The sequence below is a fragment of the Myotis daubentonii genome, chromosome 2, assembly GCF_963259705.1.
Source record: "Myotis daubentonii chromosome 2, mMyoDau2.1, whole genome shotgun sequence".
NCBI classification, from domain to species: Eukaryota; Metazoa; Chordata; class Mammalia; order Chiroptera; family Vespertilionidae; genus Myotis; species Myotis daubentonii.
In genome coordinates this window covers 213,128,458-213,144,038 of record NC_081841.1, presented here as the reverse complement: position 1 = coordinate 213,144,038, position 15,581 = coordinate 213,128,458, and the positions used below count along the sequence as shown (strand labels likewise).

At 44.0% G+C, this 15,581-nt stretch overlaps 2 protein-coding genes and 1 long non-coding RNA gene across 4 annotated transcripts in view; 2 read left to right on the top strand and 1 right to left on the bottom strand.

The window, feature by feature from the left end:
• The window catches only part of LOC132228729 (uncharacterized), a 51,994-nt gene extending 40,465 nt beyond the window's left edge, over positions 1-11,529 (bottom strand). Inside the window, exons 1-2 of the long non-coding RNA XR_009451422.1 lie at positions 11,110-11,529; positions 10,884-10,997 (exon numbers count right to left, since the gene is read on the bottom strand). This is a non-coding gene — a long non-coding RNA (uncharacterized LOC132228729). The remainder of the gene's footprint in view (positions 1-10,883; positions 10,998-11,109) is intronic.
• The window catches only part of LOC132228726 (cytochrome P450 4V2-like), a 234,889-nt gene that overhangs the window by 38,600 nt on the left and 180,708 nt on the right, over positions 1-15,581 (top strand). The gene's annotated exons all lie outside the window — the stretch shown is intronic.
• LOC132228722 (cytochrome P450 4V2-like) overlaps positions 11,530-15,581 on the top strand; it is a 31,938-nt gene continuing 27,886 nt past the window's right edge. Inside the window, exon 1 of one of the 2 annotated variants that reach the window (XM_059685631.1) lies at positions 11,530-11,851. In XM_059685631.1, the coding sequence (XP_059541614.1) occupies positions 11,638-11,851 (214 nt within the window). In that variant the 5' untranslated portion in view covers positions 11,530-11,637. The remainder of the gene's footprint in view (positions 11,852-15,581) is intronic. The other variant, XM_059685630.1, reaches the window with a different exon arrangement.

The following is a 15,581-nucleotide window of genomic DNA, read 5'->3' as shown; positions in this document are numbered from 1 at the left end:
TAGAAGTTGCAAGGAGGTGTATTTCAGTGTATAGGGAGACGTTTTCTTAAAAATTAAAATAAGATAGAACTTCCTGAGCAGAAATGGGCTCCTCAGAAACCAGTATGTTTTTATGCAGTCAAGGTATCCTGAGAGAGAAGTCCAAACTCTATGCCACGAGTGCTCAACTGCTTTCCAACCTACTTTTTAAAAAAATTCTCACTCAAGGATATTTATTGATTTTTGAGATTGAGGGAGAGGGATAAAGAGAGAGAGAAACATCAGTCATTTGCCACCTGTATGTGCCCTGACCGGAGATCAAAACCACAACCCAGGTATGTGTCCTCACTGGCATTTGAACCAGCAACCTTTTGGTGTACAGGAGGATTCTCACCAATGATGAGAGAGAATCATTGATTGGCAGAATATTAGGCTTATTTGACAGTGAAATGAAGATGTCAACATTTCTTTGTTGGACAATACATTATTGAATTACATAATTTTCGCCATGTTCAACAGCTAATGAGCCATATGAGATGCCCGAAGATCTATAAGAAATCGGATGTGTGTGGTGTGTGGTGTGTGGTGTGTGGTGTGTGGTGTGTGGTGTGTGGTGTGACTACAGAATGTTAAAGGCACATCTGTCATAACCTTCTCTCATTTTCTTTTTCTGCCCACTGTGACACAGGGAGATTCAGGTGGCCCTTTGGTTAGTAAACACAACGGAATATGGCATTTGGTTGGCATCACCAGTTGGGGTGAAGGCTGTGGCCGCAGAGAACAACCAGGTGTCTACACCAAAGTTGCTGAGTACGTGGACTGGACTTTAGAAAAAAACACAGGGAAGTGAGTGATGGGCAGTCTCTGATGAAGTCACCGGCATGAGGAAGCTACTTAGAGGTGGAGAGGAGCCCAGTCTGAAGTGTAAGTTTTGCAACGTGGGTTTCATTCAAACACTGAGCCTTGGGGCTCTGATCTGCAGAACCGTGAGAGTGGTATCTACTTCGCGTCCCTGCCATGGGGATAAAAAGAGACAGGGCATACAAGGGGGCTAACGGTCACAGAGGCATGCTTCTAGAATTTGCTAAGCCTGCTAATAATGGAGATAACACTGAATGTCTCTGTGATTGTTCGGTGTGAAATAAAGTAGGGAAAAAGTGTGATTAAAGAATGTTGTTTTTTTTTCCTGATTGTGAAACAGAACCAAATAAAACAGTTCAGATTCTAGCACAATGCCTGGTGCCGTTCTAATCTCCCTTCTTGTCTGGAACTTAGTATATCTCAGAGATAACAATTCTCTGTGCATCACCCACGGGGTCATTAACCCTGCCACTGCCTGCCTTACTGGGGGTGAAGCACCAGTAAGCTTGGGCATTTTTGGACAAGTGCAAGGGATAGAAACCTGTGTACTATTTATTTTTCTAAGAAAGAGGTGAGATATTTGAACTTGGGAGAATGGCGATGCATCTCTTTGTTTTGACCTCTTGCTTTGGTGACCCTGGCGTGGACACAGGCTCCAGGTTGGCTGTGCCGGGGTGACCTGTGGGGCTGCAGGTGTCTGGTTGCAGCTCCTGCCCTGGGCTCATCGCACAGCTTTTGTGGAGAGTAAGGAATCTGCTTGACTGCAGGATCAGTGGACATCGGGATTCATGATAGCAATTTGGAAGTATTATTAGGTATAAAAATTCTTATAGAGCTCATGGTAGTAGCACATAGCCCTGGAATGGATAACGTAAATCTATGTAACGTGTCCAGCCAGTGTGGCTCAGTGGTTGAGTTCCACCTATGAACCAGGAGGTCACAGTTTGATTCCAGGTCAGAGCACATGCCCAGGTTGGAGACTCGATCCCCAGTGTGGGGCATGCAAGAGGTAGTTGATCAATGATTCTCTCTCATCATTAATGTTTCTATCTCTTTCTTTTGCTCTGAAATATATATATATAATTTTTTTGAGATCTGTGTTACACAAATTTCCAAGTTGCCCATGATAACCACACTGATATCATGCCGGGAACCAATTCCAGCATGTCATAATTTCAAGAGTTTCATCAAAAGGTTGATGAAACTTGGGGACTCAACAGGGTTGAGTCACACATGTAGTCACCTGTTGGGAATGGCTAAAGGCATTTCCCGAAACCTGAATAGGAAACTGATTGTGGCTGCCAGACAGTTAAAGGGCATCTTAATCTACATGTTATTGCCTCCTACTGGCCAAACACCTGAACAGCCATAGGCTATTCCCCAAACTGACAATGCTTCTGTACCCTTTGAAACCTTACCCTTTGAGGTGTATTATCTACACCTTGCCTTAGGACAAATTGTGTTAATAAAAGCAAGGGTCCTAGGCAAGGGGGAACTCTTCAGTTCCTTTAGCTGAAGGTCCTCTGACCCTCAATGCCTTTTAAAATTATATCTCATCTCCAGACTCTTTATTAGTCTCTGGATTCCTATGTCATCTACGCGCAGCCCCCTTTCCAGATTCCTGAACCCTTCTTGATGTTGGGACATGAACCCCAGCAATACCAGGTGTGCTAAATTATGCTGATGTACGTTCACACAGAAGTGACCATTTCTAAAATATTGTGTGGGTTAAGTAGAAAAATAGAAAAGTTGCTAAGAGAGATGGAGTTTTTCTTCCACACTCAGAGACTCTCAGTGGTAGGAAAGGCTAAAGATGGGGGGTGGGTGCTGAAAAACAACCATGAGGTCTGGGTTCTTCACAAACCACACAATAGGCCACTGAAGAGTTAAATTTCCTCTGGAGGGAAAAATCTCCAGATTTCATCAAATCTGGCTGGGTTCCAGGAAATGATTACAAATAAACACAACCTCATCTTTTACTTGGGCATTTAATAAAGATATTGGTCTTGGTTCCATGTGGATGCTGCTTTATGTTGAAACGGAAGAAAATGGTTGCCAATAAAAGCCTTTTATCTGCAGCCCTTTGGTATTGATAATCCTATGGGGCCTTTGAACAGTGCCGGCAGGGCCACCGCTGGGCTTCTGTAGGTCAGGGCAGGACCTTGTTTGGGCAGAATTGAGAGGAGAGTTTTGAAATGTGACCTCCCCTGGGGTATGAAGGATGGGTTTTGTTATGCCCAGACTTCAGGATCCCCAAGAAACCACACCAGGGAGCCAGCCGTGTCCCATGCAAAAGCATAAGAGTCTTTATTTCAAACCCAGGTTTGGCTCCCCTACCCTCCTTACCGACTCAAGAAGAGGGGTTTAATAGGGGGGTTGGAGTAAGGGGAGGAGAGATGACTGTGGGCCCTGCTGATTGGCCAGCGCAAGTCAGTGTCTTATTACACAGGATGTGATCATATCTATGGCGCACACGTCCCTGATTGTCATTGGTTAGTTTAAAGAAGTCCTGGGTGTGGCTAGCAGAGGCTTGGGCTTCTGGGAAGAAGCCTTGCCAAGCACATGGCTGCCCAAAAATGGAGGATTCAGGGCAAGATGGAGGGTGTAGCCCTCGCCCTTTCATTTGGGCAGAATTGAGAGGAGAGTTTTGAAATGTGACCTCCCCTGGGGTATGAAGGATGGGTTTAACGTTGCCAGTGGAAGCCAGGGGTCCTGGACCAATCTCTTTATTACTTACAATGTCTTCGTGTACAGGGGTGAACAGAGGAGCCCTTCCCACGGTCAGAGCCTTTGGGACTGAGAAGTGGGTAAGAGGCTAAGAAGGCGAGAGACTGCCATGGCTTCCACATGGCTTCCACTCTCACGAGGGAGACTGAGTACAGAGAAGGAATAGGCCACGGGCAGTGCCACCCAGTAGTGAGGAGGAAACAGAACATGGACTTGGGTAATGGACTTCACAGGTACACATCTGATAGGAGGACAGCCAAGGAATCCAAGGTCTGTCTCCTTTTTCACCAAGGTGTGAGAAACCTCTGGTTGGAACTTAAAGCTCCTATTTCAATTACTAGAGGCCCGGTGCATGAAATTCATGCTATCCCCCCCCCGCCCCCCCCCCCGCCCCCCACACACACACACACCCTGCCGCCACCAACCCTCAGTTCTCCATTTACCATTGGGCAATTGGAGCCTGCAGGTCAGGGACCAGGGGAGTAGGGACCAAGAGGTTGGCCAGCAGGCCTGATTCAGCAGTTGGGGCCTACAGGCTGGGGGCAGCTACTGCATTGAGTTTCTGCACCCTGGTGGTCAGTGCACATCATAGCAACCAGTCCTTCTGCCATTCAGTCGATTTGTATATTACTCTTTTATTATATAGGATTGTTGATCTCTATCTCCTCACTAAACTATGAACAACTTTGAAGGACATGCCCCTTTCATACTGTGTGTCAATGGGCACTGAGTACATGTCTAATGAATGAATACACATTTATTTTAAAACAGAGGCTCCAAGAAATAAAAGTATTAGCTCGAGAGCATGGCAAGTTCAGAACCGGACCAAGGTTGGCATTTGTATCCCAGGTGATGGCCCATGCCATGTATCCTCAGACTGTGAGAAGGACAAAAGATGGCAGGGCATTTGTCACCACCATTAGTCATTTCCTTATCGACTAAGGCAGTGGTTCTCAACCAGAGACAGTGTTGGCCCCCAACCCCACCCAGGGGACATTTGACTAGAGCCATTTTTGGTTGGCTCACCTGGGTGAGGGGGTGCTACCAGCATCTAGTGGGTAAAGGCCTGTTGTTGCTAAGCATCCCAGCAGGCACAAACAGGGCCTCACCACAAAGAATTATCTGGCCCAAATGCCAGCAATGCCATGGTTGAGAAACCCTGCTCTAAGGTCAGTATTAAAACCTTATAAGGAAAAGGGGGTAATTCAGGGACAGCAAGAAAGGGGTTGTAGGACATGGGAGGCTGTGCCCTTGTTCACAGTAAGACCTGATGAGAGAGAAGGAGCTCTCTGTGCTGGGACAGAGGGGTCTCTGGCAGCAGAATCCCTATGTGGTGTCCCCTGCCCCAGACAGAGGACTTTGGGTCACCAGGGACCATAACTTCTGACTTTCACTTGGGTCCCTGTAGACTAAATTCTGGATTCTTCCTGAGATTTTGTCTAGCAATTTGCCATTTTCATTGGGCTTCAACAACATTTTATTTCACTGGTGGGGTGTGGTATGGAACCTTTATCTTTACATAACAGTAGTCAACATGAGGATTCTAAACTGCAATGGTATTGGTTGAAAAAAGTTTTTAGAATACTTACTGTCAGTTTGAGAGGAAGGTCTATTTAACTCAGAAAATTTCTATGCAATTAAGACTCATCCACTATATTTGAACAGAAAAAAAGTTTTTGGAATCTTGATATTATTTCAGTGTGTTTAGAGATTTCACTAACTAGCTAAACCAAATAAAGCTTTGACTAGCAGGCATACCAAATGTGAGTTTGCCCAGCTGTTAGGGCACATGTCCAATGACAATGATGTTGATTTAAGTCTTTTCCTTTCCCATTTTGGCTTCACTTTAGTAGTGGTTGTTACAACACCTGTGTTCTGGTAGCAAACCTGTTGTGAAAAGCTTGGATCATCTTGCTACGAAGGCACTTGGCCAACAGGAACTGGGTATTGCTCTCCTCAGAAACCATTCAGATAATGACATTATCATAATCAAGAAAAAAAATGAGATCTCAAATGGGAAAACTTATGTTATTTCTCTCCTCATCTTCAGAATATTTTTTTTTAAATATAACTCCATTTATAAAAACCTAAGATCTTCTTTTGATTTTCTATGGGAGAAAGCTGCCCCCCAGTTCTTGCTCTGATGCCAGATAATTTAGTTCCTCCATGTATGTCCCTGCTTTCCCAGTACTGGAGCTTAAAGGGAGTGAGTCCTAATAAGTAGGTGTATGGGGCCTTTTAAGAGGAACTGCCTGGGTCTCTGGCTGCCTCCATGTCACTCAGCCACAATCTCCACTGGTTTTTATGGCCCCAAGTTATAGGGGCTTCTCTTCCTGGCACTGGAGCCCTGGGCTGAGGCATCTGGTGTGGGGTTGGGACCCCTTGCTCCTCAAGGCAGGAATCACTCCCCATTAAAAAAATGCCACATGTGGGTGTTGGACCAGCCCATTCCAGGCCTCAGCCCTCCTACCCGTCTCAGTGTATCTTCCTCTTTAATTCTCTAGTTGTAGGGCTTTTCTTCAGCCAGTTTTCAGATGGTTCTGAATTATGGTTATTCTGTGGTTTAGTTGTAATTGTGATGTGGTTCTGAGAGAATGTGAGTATCGTGTTTATCTACACCACTATCTTGGCCCCTCCTCTGTCATATACTTTTTTATTGCTTGTCATGCAGCAGCTAGATGTGTCATTCCCTAGATCTCCATTTGTGTTTCAGTGTTCCTAGATCCAAAGAAAGCTATGAAAGTCCCATATTTTGTAGTGTTTTTTAAAATTTTTATTTAATTTAGACTTTTAATTTTTTCAGGCGGGATAAAAAAGAGTTTGGCTCCTCAGAACTAACTGTATCTGCAAAGACCTCTGAGGAGGTAACATTATAAAAAGGGAAAGTGAATCCAGAAGAGGAGGGTACCTCACAACAGCTGATGCTCCATTCACAGACTTCCCCTGTTTTCTTTTTACTCTGGGAAATTCAAATTAGCCTTGAATTAATGCTTAAGAGTGGCCACTTGAAAGTGTGGTTAAATAAAGCTTGGACTAGCAGGCATACCAAATGTGAGATTGCCCAGCTGCTAGGGCACATGGGAAATTTCAAGAAGACGAATACTTTTATTAAGAATTTCATCACATCAAACAAGGTTTTTTCAGGTATGGTTTCAAAAATGATTATTTATGATTTATATCAAGCAATTGTTCCTTGAAGTGCCTTTTTCTACCGCCGGGGTTTTAAAAATTGTAGTAGAAAATGATTAATTTTTAAAAGATGTCTGATGTAACATTTTAGAAGATTTTACTTAATATCCATAACCAACTTGAGAGGAGATACAAAATGAAATAACTGTAATAGTTGATACTCAATAACAAGTATTTTACAAATTAAAATGATATTCAAGAGCAACACTAAAAATTAGAAGTCTTAATTTATCTCACTGACAGTTTTCACAGTTCAGTGCTTCATGGGGTTAAGTACCTTCATATAGGTGATCAAGACAACCTAGTCATCTATTTGCAACGGAATTTAAAAAATAGAAAACATAAGTAGAAAAATCATCTACTTTGATAGCTACAGAGAGAGACTCCAAAGATGGAAAGGAAACAGCTTGGAAGAGAAGATAAAAATGAAAAAATTGGGGTGGGGAAAGGGGTCAGGCGATGACAATAAGAATATATAATGAAGCCCTAGCTGGTTTGGCTCACTAGATAGAGCGTCGGGCTGGAGACTGAAGGGTCCCAGGTTCGATTCCGGTCGAGGACATGTACCTTGGTTGCAGGCACATCCCCAGTAGGAGGTGTGCAGGAGGCAGCTGATCGATGCTTCTCTCTCATTGATGTTTCTAACTCTCTATCCCTCTCCCTTCCTCTCTGTAAAAAATCAATAAAATATATATATTTTTTTAAAAAAAAATATATGATGAAGAGTGAGCTAGGGATGGAGGTGAGGAGGGGAGTCCTAGGTTCTTCAGAACTATGAAGTGTTGAGCACTGCACACAACCCTGCTGAAGAGTGTTCTGGGCTCTGGGGAAGATAAAGGTCAGCATTATGATAGGAACCCTGTGCACATTGTTAAAGTAAGTACACCTCTCTCTCTCTATCTCATGTAACCCCCCCCCATGTCAGGAAACTAATTAGAAATTCATATTTTGTGTTCTAAAACATGAACATCTTTCTTTTTGTAGGAAGATTTTATTATACCAAATGGTACATTTCATTTTATTTTCCTCAGTTTCTGCTGGTAAGTAGAGATTTATCTTGAGTATGAACTGGAAATAGCTTGTTTCCTGAATTTGATTACAAAACAAGAGGGCATAAGCCCAGAGACAGAAATCACGCCACAGTCCCATACATGTGGGAAAATCTCACACCATCCACTCCAGGGAAGGGAGAAAATAAAATCATTTTATTTATTTTCCTCTTAAGGTTCCAGGGGTTTTCAAAGTAGGAAGGAAAGTGAGATGACAGAGTTTATAGTCATGGGAAATTATGTCTATATGATAGAAATATTCATTTGTATACCTATATTTATATGTACTAGTAAATTCACATCACATATTTAAATTATATTTAAGAGGATAATTAAAAAAATAACCAGATGTCTGGATTTGCCTCATTGACTAGTCAGTTTTCCATAAAACAGTCAGTTTCATGCAAGACATACATACACGCACATACATGCAATTTTGGACTGAAAAATATTATGCAAATATTTACACAATCAGACTTTATACATTTCAATAATTTACTGCTGTTAATTCTCCACTTCACATAATGTCCACTACATTTGTTTACAAATTACTTAATCAATATTCAGAAGGATATAACAATACAAGTAAATTTGGCCCCTATGTTTATTCGTTACTAGTATTTAAGACGAAAACTGAAGCATTTATTTTTATTTAAGTGTTCTCCATTATTTTTGTTAGTTATTATTATTTTTTTCTTTTGTTGGTGTTAATTCTCACCTGAGGATATTTTTTCATTGATTTTTAGGAAGAGTGGAAGAGAGAGGGAAAGACAGAGAGCGAAACATCAATGTAAGAGAAACACATGGCTAAAACCGGTTTGGCTCAGTGGATAGAGCATCGGCCTGCGGACTGAAAGGTCCCGGGTTCGATTCCGGTCAGGGGCATGTACCTGGGTTGCGGGCACATCCCCAGTGGGAGATGTGCAGGAGGCAGCTGATCGATGTTTCTCCCCCATCGATGTTTCTAACTCTCTATCTCTCTCCCTTCTTCTCTGTAAAAAATCAATAAAATATATTAAAAAAAAAAAAAAAAAGAAAGAAACACATGGATGGGTTGCCTCCTGCATGAGCCCTCATCAGGGCCCAGGCCAGGTAGGAGCTTGCAAGTAAGGTACGTGCCCTTGACCAGAATTGAACCAGAAACCCTTTGGTCTGCAGGCCAACGCTCTAGCCCAGCCGTGGGTAAACTACGGCCCGCGGGCTGGATCCGTCCTGTTTGAAATGAATAAAACTAAAAAAAAAAAGACTGTACCCTTTTATGTAATGATGTTTACTTTGAATTTATATTAGTTCACACAAACACTCCATCCATGCTTTTGTTCCGGCCCTCCGGTCCAGTTTAAGAACCCATTGTGGCCCTCAAGTCAAAAAGTTGGCCCACCCCTGCTCTAGCCGCTGAGCAAAACCAACTAGGGCACGCATTTATGTTTAAAGTAACATATATTGTAGTTAATTGCTATTACTGTTGCTAGCATTTTATACAGAATAAACATTTTTTGGCATATATGAAAAATAGCAGTCTAGATAAAAAGATTTAAAATAAAATAAATTCTATTACAGTTAATGATTTAATTTTTTGTGACAAGATTCTTCTCAGGTTATTATATTTCTTCGTTGTAAAATAATATTGTTATTTCATTGATAAACAAATCAGCGATAACTAAATGGACATACTTTGAACAATGGACCCAGCAATGCATTCTTTACATATGCATATGGAACACTTACAAAATGTGACCACATACAAGGCTCCCCAGGCAAGTCTCAACAAATTTTAAAGAATTAAAATTATGCAGAATATGTTATCAGGTCACAGTGGAATTGAACTAAAAAATAAAAGAGAACTAGAAAATCCCCAAATGTTTAAAAATTAAGTAATACCCTTTTAAATAAATCCAGAACTAAAATATCATTGCTGACATGTACACATAAGAAACTGTTGGACATTGAAATTGGGACTCAAAAAACTGTTGGCCCATAAAGAAACTTATTGCAAACTGATTTCTTTAGTGCCTGGCAGCAATTTAAAGGGACATGATAGAACTCTGTCTCTTCCATTGAATTTAAAAATCTTAAAACATACATTCTTGTTAAATTTAAATAATCAAAAAGGGTGAGATGCCAGAAGCCAATTTTAGCAGGTCATGATTGCAAGAGTTTCATCAAAAGGTTGATGGAATTTGGGGACTCAACAAGGGCTGAGTCACATATATTGTCACCTGATGGGAATGGCTGAGGGCATTTCCCCAAACCTGAAAAGGGGTGATTGTTTGCTGCCAGACAGCTCAGGGCATCTTAATCTACATGTTATTGCATCCTACTAAACAAACACCTGAACAGCCATAGGCTAATTCTTCCATTCTGACAATGAACTGTGTATACTAAACCCTGACCCTTTGAAGTATATATCTTACCTAGCCTCAGGGCAATTTGTGTTACTAAAAAGCATGGGGTCCTCAGATGAGGAGAACTTAGTTCCTTTTAGCTAAGCTCCTCTGACCCCCAAATGCCTTTCAAAATTATATTTCGTCACTGGACTCTGAGTTATGCACAGCCCCTTTTCCAGATTGCTGAACCCTTCTTAATGCCAGAACAAGAACCCCGGCAAGTAGGGGTCCAGGGCATTTCTCAATTTATGTCATCTTTTTTGGCACCTTCCCTATTACTATGGACCTGCTCCTAGAGAGGGACACTTCTACCCAGCGCCTCTGTAGGGAGGATAACCTGTAGAAAAGAGAACCAGAGTCAGGATTGGGGTCCTGCTACCTGAAGAAGGAAAATTCCTAGTCAGTGAACACAGCCATGGGCAGAATTGGGGCTTCCTTCTCACCATCATTCCCTTTCCCTTCCTTTCTTCCATAAGCTCAGTGGTTTGTCTTTTGAGAGTTACTTCATAATTACTGTTTCTTTTTCCAACCCCCGCTCTGCCAGCATCTCTTATCTCTCCCACTTCCAGAGACCTTGCCCTTCATCCTCTCCACCCGCCCCGATGTTCTCTTGGTCCCGAGGATAATTTGGAAACCATTGGGATCACAAGAACGTGATTCAGCTCTCTCGTGACCTGATGACAAATTTTACCTGTTCCCTCAGGTTGGAGTCCCAGGTCAGAGTAGGGAGCTGCCCTGAATGTCCCTGATGCACAGCCAGGATGCACCTACCTCCCGCGCGCAGCCAGTCCCAGGAGAGAGGACACTCCTGGTTGCGCAAGGGAGCATCATGAGGCCAGGCGCCCAGCCAGGGAAAAACTAACCCCCCAAACCGAACCTCCAACCCGGCGCCCCTTTATTTCCATTCTAAAACGTACCGCTCACTCCTGTAACAGAAGTCAGCCCACCCCAGCCCCAGTGCGCCTCTCCATCCTGAGTTGCCCTAAATTGCACCCCATTCTCCTCCCCACGCCACTCAAGGGCCTCCGTGTCTTCTCAGCGCTCTCTGCCTTCAGACTCGGGCTTCCGGGCTTTCGTTTCTGCTGGGACCAAACAGAGGCCCGTGCGCTTTACTAGGCTTTTGTCTGCACAACAACAACCCAGAGGTGCTTTCCTCCGAGCGGGGAGGCTCCAACCCCGTCCCCAGGGGGCAGGGCGGTCCCTAAACCGGAAGTCCCGCTTCTGGGCGCCTGGGCTGCTGCCTACGGGTTGCGGGAGGAGGGAGAGGCGATTGGGCCGGGCGCCACCTCTTCCCCCGCCCTCCCGGCCCGCTGCGCCCGCCCCGGGAATGTCAGGACTCCTCCCAGGCCCGCACTTGAAAGGCAGGGGCTGGACCACGCCCTGGCCCCAAACACCAGGCCCCAAGGTTCAGGGTCTCAGTCCCCGCGGAGCCGTCCGCTGGCGCGATGGTGGCCGTCTGGCTGGTGCACGTCGGGCAGAAGCTGCTGCTCTGGGGCGCGCTCAGCGCCGTCTCCCTGGCGGCCGCCACCCTCATCCTGAACTTCCTGCAGATGATGGCGAGGTACGGGCATAACTGGCTGCAAATGAGGCCCATCCCCACCATTCCGGGCGCCTACCCCTTCCTGGGACACGTGCTGATCCTGGAGCGAGGAGGGAAAGGTAAGGGACTGCGCGCCCGGGCCAGCTGCATCCCCGACACGGGCTGTGGGGCCCCTTGCAGGGAACCGCCCGCTTCCCCGCCTGGAGCAGCAGGACTGGAGCTGCAGGCTGCTGGGTGAGGGGCGACTCTATTACCCCCTGGATAATGGGTTCCCAGTTCTCTCCAGTTTTCATTACACATAAGTGCAGTGTTTCTAAACTCCCGTCCTGCCTTTTCTCTTCTCATTTTCCCAACTCCTGGCTGTTGCTATCTGAAAACACCGCCTGTAGCCCTAGCTGTCTTGGCTCAGTGGAAAGAGCTATGTATGGCCTGTGGACTGAAGGGTATTGGTTTAATTCAGGTCCAGGGCATATGCGTGGGTTGCCAGCTCCATCCCCAGTGCAGAGAGTGCAGGAGGCAGCAGATTAAAGATTCTCTCTCATCATTGATGTTTCTATCTCTCTCTCCCTCTCCCTTCCTCTCTGAAATCAATACAAATATATTTAATAAGAAAAACAACAAACACTGCCCGGTTTTTCTTCTGTCTTTACTGTTAAAGTCCTAAAGGCAGACACAACTTATAACTTTCTCTCTCTCTCTCTCTCTCTCTCTCTCTCTCTCTCTCTCTCCCAAAAAAGGGACAACAAATGCACTTGAAACTAGAGCATTTCCAGAAATCACAAGACTTCACCACAACTTTCATTCCTCCTTGGCCCTTCTAAGGAGGTTACATTACAAATATGAATTATGATGTTATTCACCAAGGCTGCCCCATAAGTCATACAGGAAGTTTGAAAACTCTTATTTGTTAGAGTAAATTTTTTTTTTTAAATTGAAATCATCTTTTGAAGAGACAGCTTTATGTTATGTTATGATAGGGGTATAGGGGTCACTTTAAAATTAGAAAGCTTTTAAAAGTACTTGGTGTTTGCATACCCTATGAGGGAGGGTGAGTTATCTCTTAGCACTTGATCTTCGTGGCTGGATAAGTTGAGATGCCCAGAACTGAAAAGATTTGCCCCAAATGACATATTTTAAAATGAGCCCAGAACTAGAATCCAATCAGCCCTCCTTTTAACTAAAGACGTTTTATAGACTGAACATCAATTTCAAAGCGTAAAGGGTTATTTCTTTTCCACTTTCCTTTCTCCAAATAAAAATAATGCTGTCATTTCAACTTCACAGGAACACATGAGGCCTCATGGGAGAATGTTACCAAAATACAGAAAATGTTTCTGGCAGAAGAAATCCCAGTAAACTTTTAACCAACCAGAGACCAATGCGGCTAATGTTGCAAGTGATGCAGCAAATTTTGATATATGAAAACTACATTTGTAAACATCACCATGGCAAACACTGAAGGCAGAGCTAATCTTCCCTTCTACCCAAAAGCTTTATAATATTAAAAAATAATGGTGTAGAAATATAGACACAAACACACACTCCTCCCCAACAGGAAACGGTATACTTAGGAAATCTCATCACAGTCTTTTGGGGGAATTTTTCTAAGAATTGAAATCTCTAGTGAATAAGATCCATTTCCAAACAAACTGTTAGTTATTGGATTATTTTAAGTAATTCTCCTTATAGTTACTTCTGGAGAAGAGAGCATGGTAACACATGGGGACTTTTTAATGCATCAACAACTACTGGATCTAAGCATGAGACCAACCTTTGCTCCTTTTTTGCTTGTAACCAAATTGCTTGACTTTGACAAGTTGTTTAAAACTCTTTAAGTTAGAGTGCGTTACCCTTTACCTGTAAACGTCACCATATTACAGTTACTTTGAGGATTAAATTTAATGCGTGCATTTGCTAGTCCATTGTCCAGAACTTGGTTTGAGTCCATTTTTTTCATTGTCAATCATGCACTTATTTGAGGCCCTCCTTTGTGCCCAGCATTGAGCTCAGCAAAATTGGGCATAGCACAACATTTAAAGGTATAGTCCACACCCTCAACACCCTTGTGTCTTGTACAAGAGGCTGTGCCTTTCATTGTGTGGCCCCCATCCACATTCAGGCCTCAGAAGTCTCACCTGGAGAATTGCAATGGCCTTCCAACTAGGCTGTTGAACTCTATCTTTTGCTTTTTCAGTCTTTTTTGTCAACACCTGTCTTCCCCAGCTGCCCCCTGCCATTGGGCCCACTTGAGGTCTTCAAACCACGGATTTTGATTTCCTTGTCTCTGTCAGACCAGACCAAGGCAATGTTTATGGCCATGCTACATATATTTGACACTGTTGATCTGACATAGCTGTTTTAACAGCAATTTAGCCAATGGTTTGACTGGAAGGCATTTTGAATGGGCGTGATGTAATGGTGAAGATGGCACATTGTGTGTCTGGGTGCCTCGGGTACTAAGCCAGGCCTATATTTAGCAGCGCTGTGATATTGTGCAACTACTTAGCTGTGCACAACTTCCTCAGTCGTTCACTAACTTCTGTAACAGTGCTTCTCATCTGACTGTGGTGAGGCATAAAAGACATAAGGCATGGAAAACCTTTAGCTCTGGTCTGATGTTAACTTACCTTCCACAGTAAATAAATATGACTGAATGAATGTGAGCCATTTTAGAAGATTCATTATTAGGTTTTGAGGGGCCCACATGTGCAAACGCTTTAAACAGTTACTACTGTTTATTCAGTATCACATGCAATGGACATCCCCGCGCTTTAGCCTCCCTCCCGCTGCACTTTGAGCAGCTTGCCCTGAAGCCCAGGGGTGGGGGAAGCTGAGATGGGAGAAGGAGCAGGGAGAGGTGAGTATGTGAACATTTCTTGGCACGAAAAAGAGCTGAGAAGTTTAATAGTTGTTTTTTTTTTAATGCCATGTCAATCTGTCCGTAGGGCCCAAATTCCCTTGTTAAACAACCCGTCAAAATCTCAGGTGCTGTCTGTATTAGTAGCCTCACAGTGCTGTGGGCATTAGTCCCGCTGCTGTCAAGGGGGCATTCCCTTTGCCTAGAAGAAGCCTGGGTACCACATGCCTCCCAGCTAGTCTGCTCTCCTTATCTCTCTTTCCCTGGATTTTGCCAGCAATCTCAGGAGAGTGCCTCATTTCCTAACCTAATTACAAAGCCAGTCCTCTCATGACCTCATGTTGTTTGACTTGGGCTCTGTCTAACCATTGCCAGGTCTTTTCTCTGAGGGCTGGGCCCTGTACCCCAATCCTTTAGTCACTGTGTTCCCCCACCCCACCCAACCCCCACCTCTGGATTGCACTCACCAATTTAGTGTTACCTGACCTGACCCAGGGTTTTGTCATGTTTCACCTTTCTGAATGCTGGGCTGCCTTCCCCAGATGGGGCCTCCGGGATTTCAATACAGAAAGTGTTAACTCCCAAACTTTCCTCCCTACTTCAGTGTTGTTGGGATTACTGGTCACCATTTCCCCACACCCACTATAAGGACCAGCCATAAAACAGGACCAAGGCCCCTAACCTTGGCTGCATCGAATCCCCGTCTTTTTCCCACCCCCGAAGCTTCCTGTGGCCTCGGAATACCAAGTTCTTCACAGATCCCACACACCTCAGTGTTATTGTCCTAAAATATAACTCTGTGGTTCTAGTACTCATCAGGAAGTTTCAGAAACTGCCTAGAGACTATAAAAGAAAACCCAACTTCTTTAGCCTTCCAACACTCCAAGTTCATCTATCAATGTTTTCTCCTGTGCTTTGGCTAAATCTATAGGCAATTTTCAGACCTCCCTGCCTCTGCTCCACTATTTCTGCTGCTTGATTTACCCTAACTT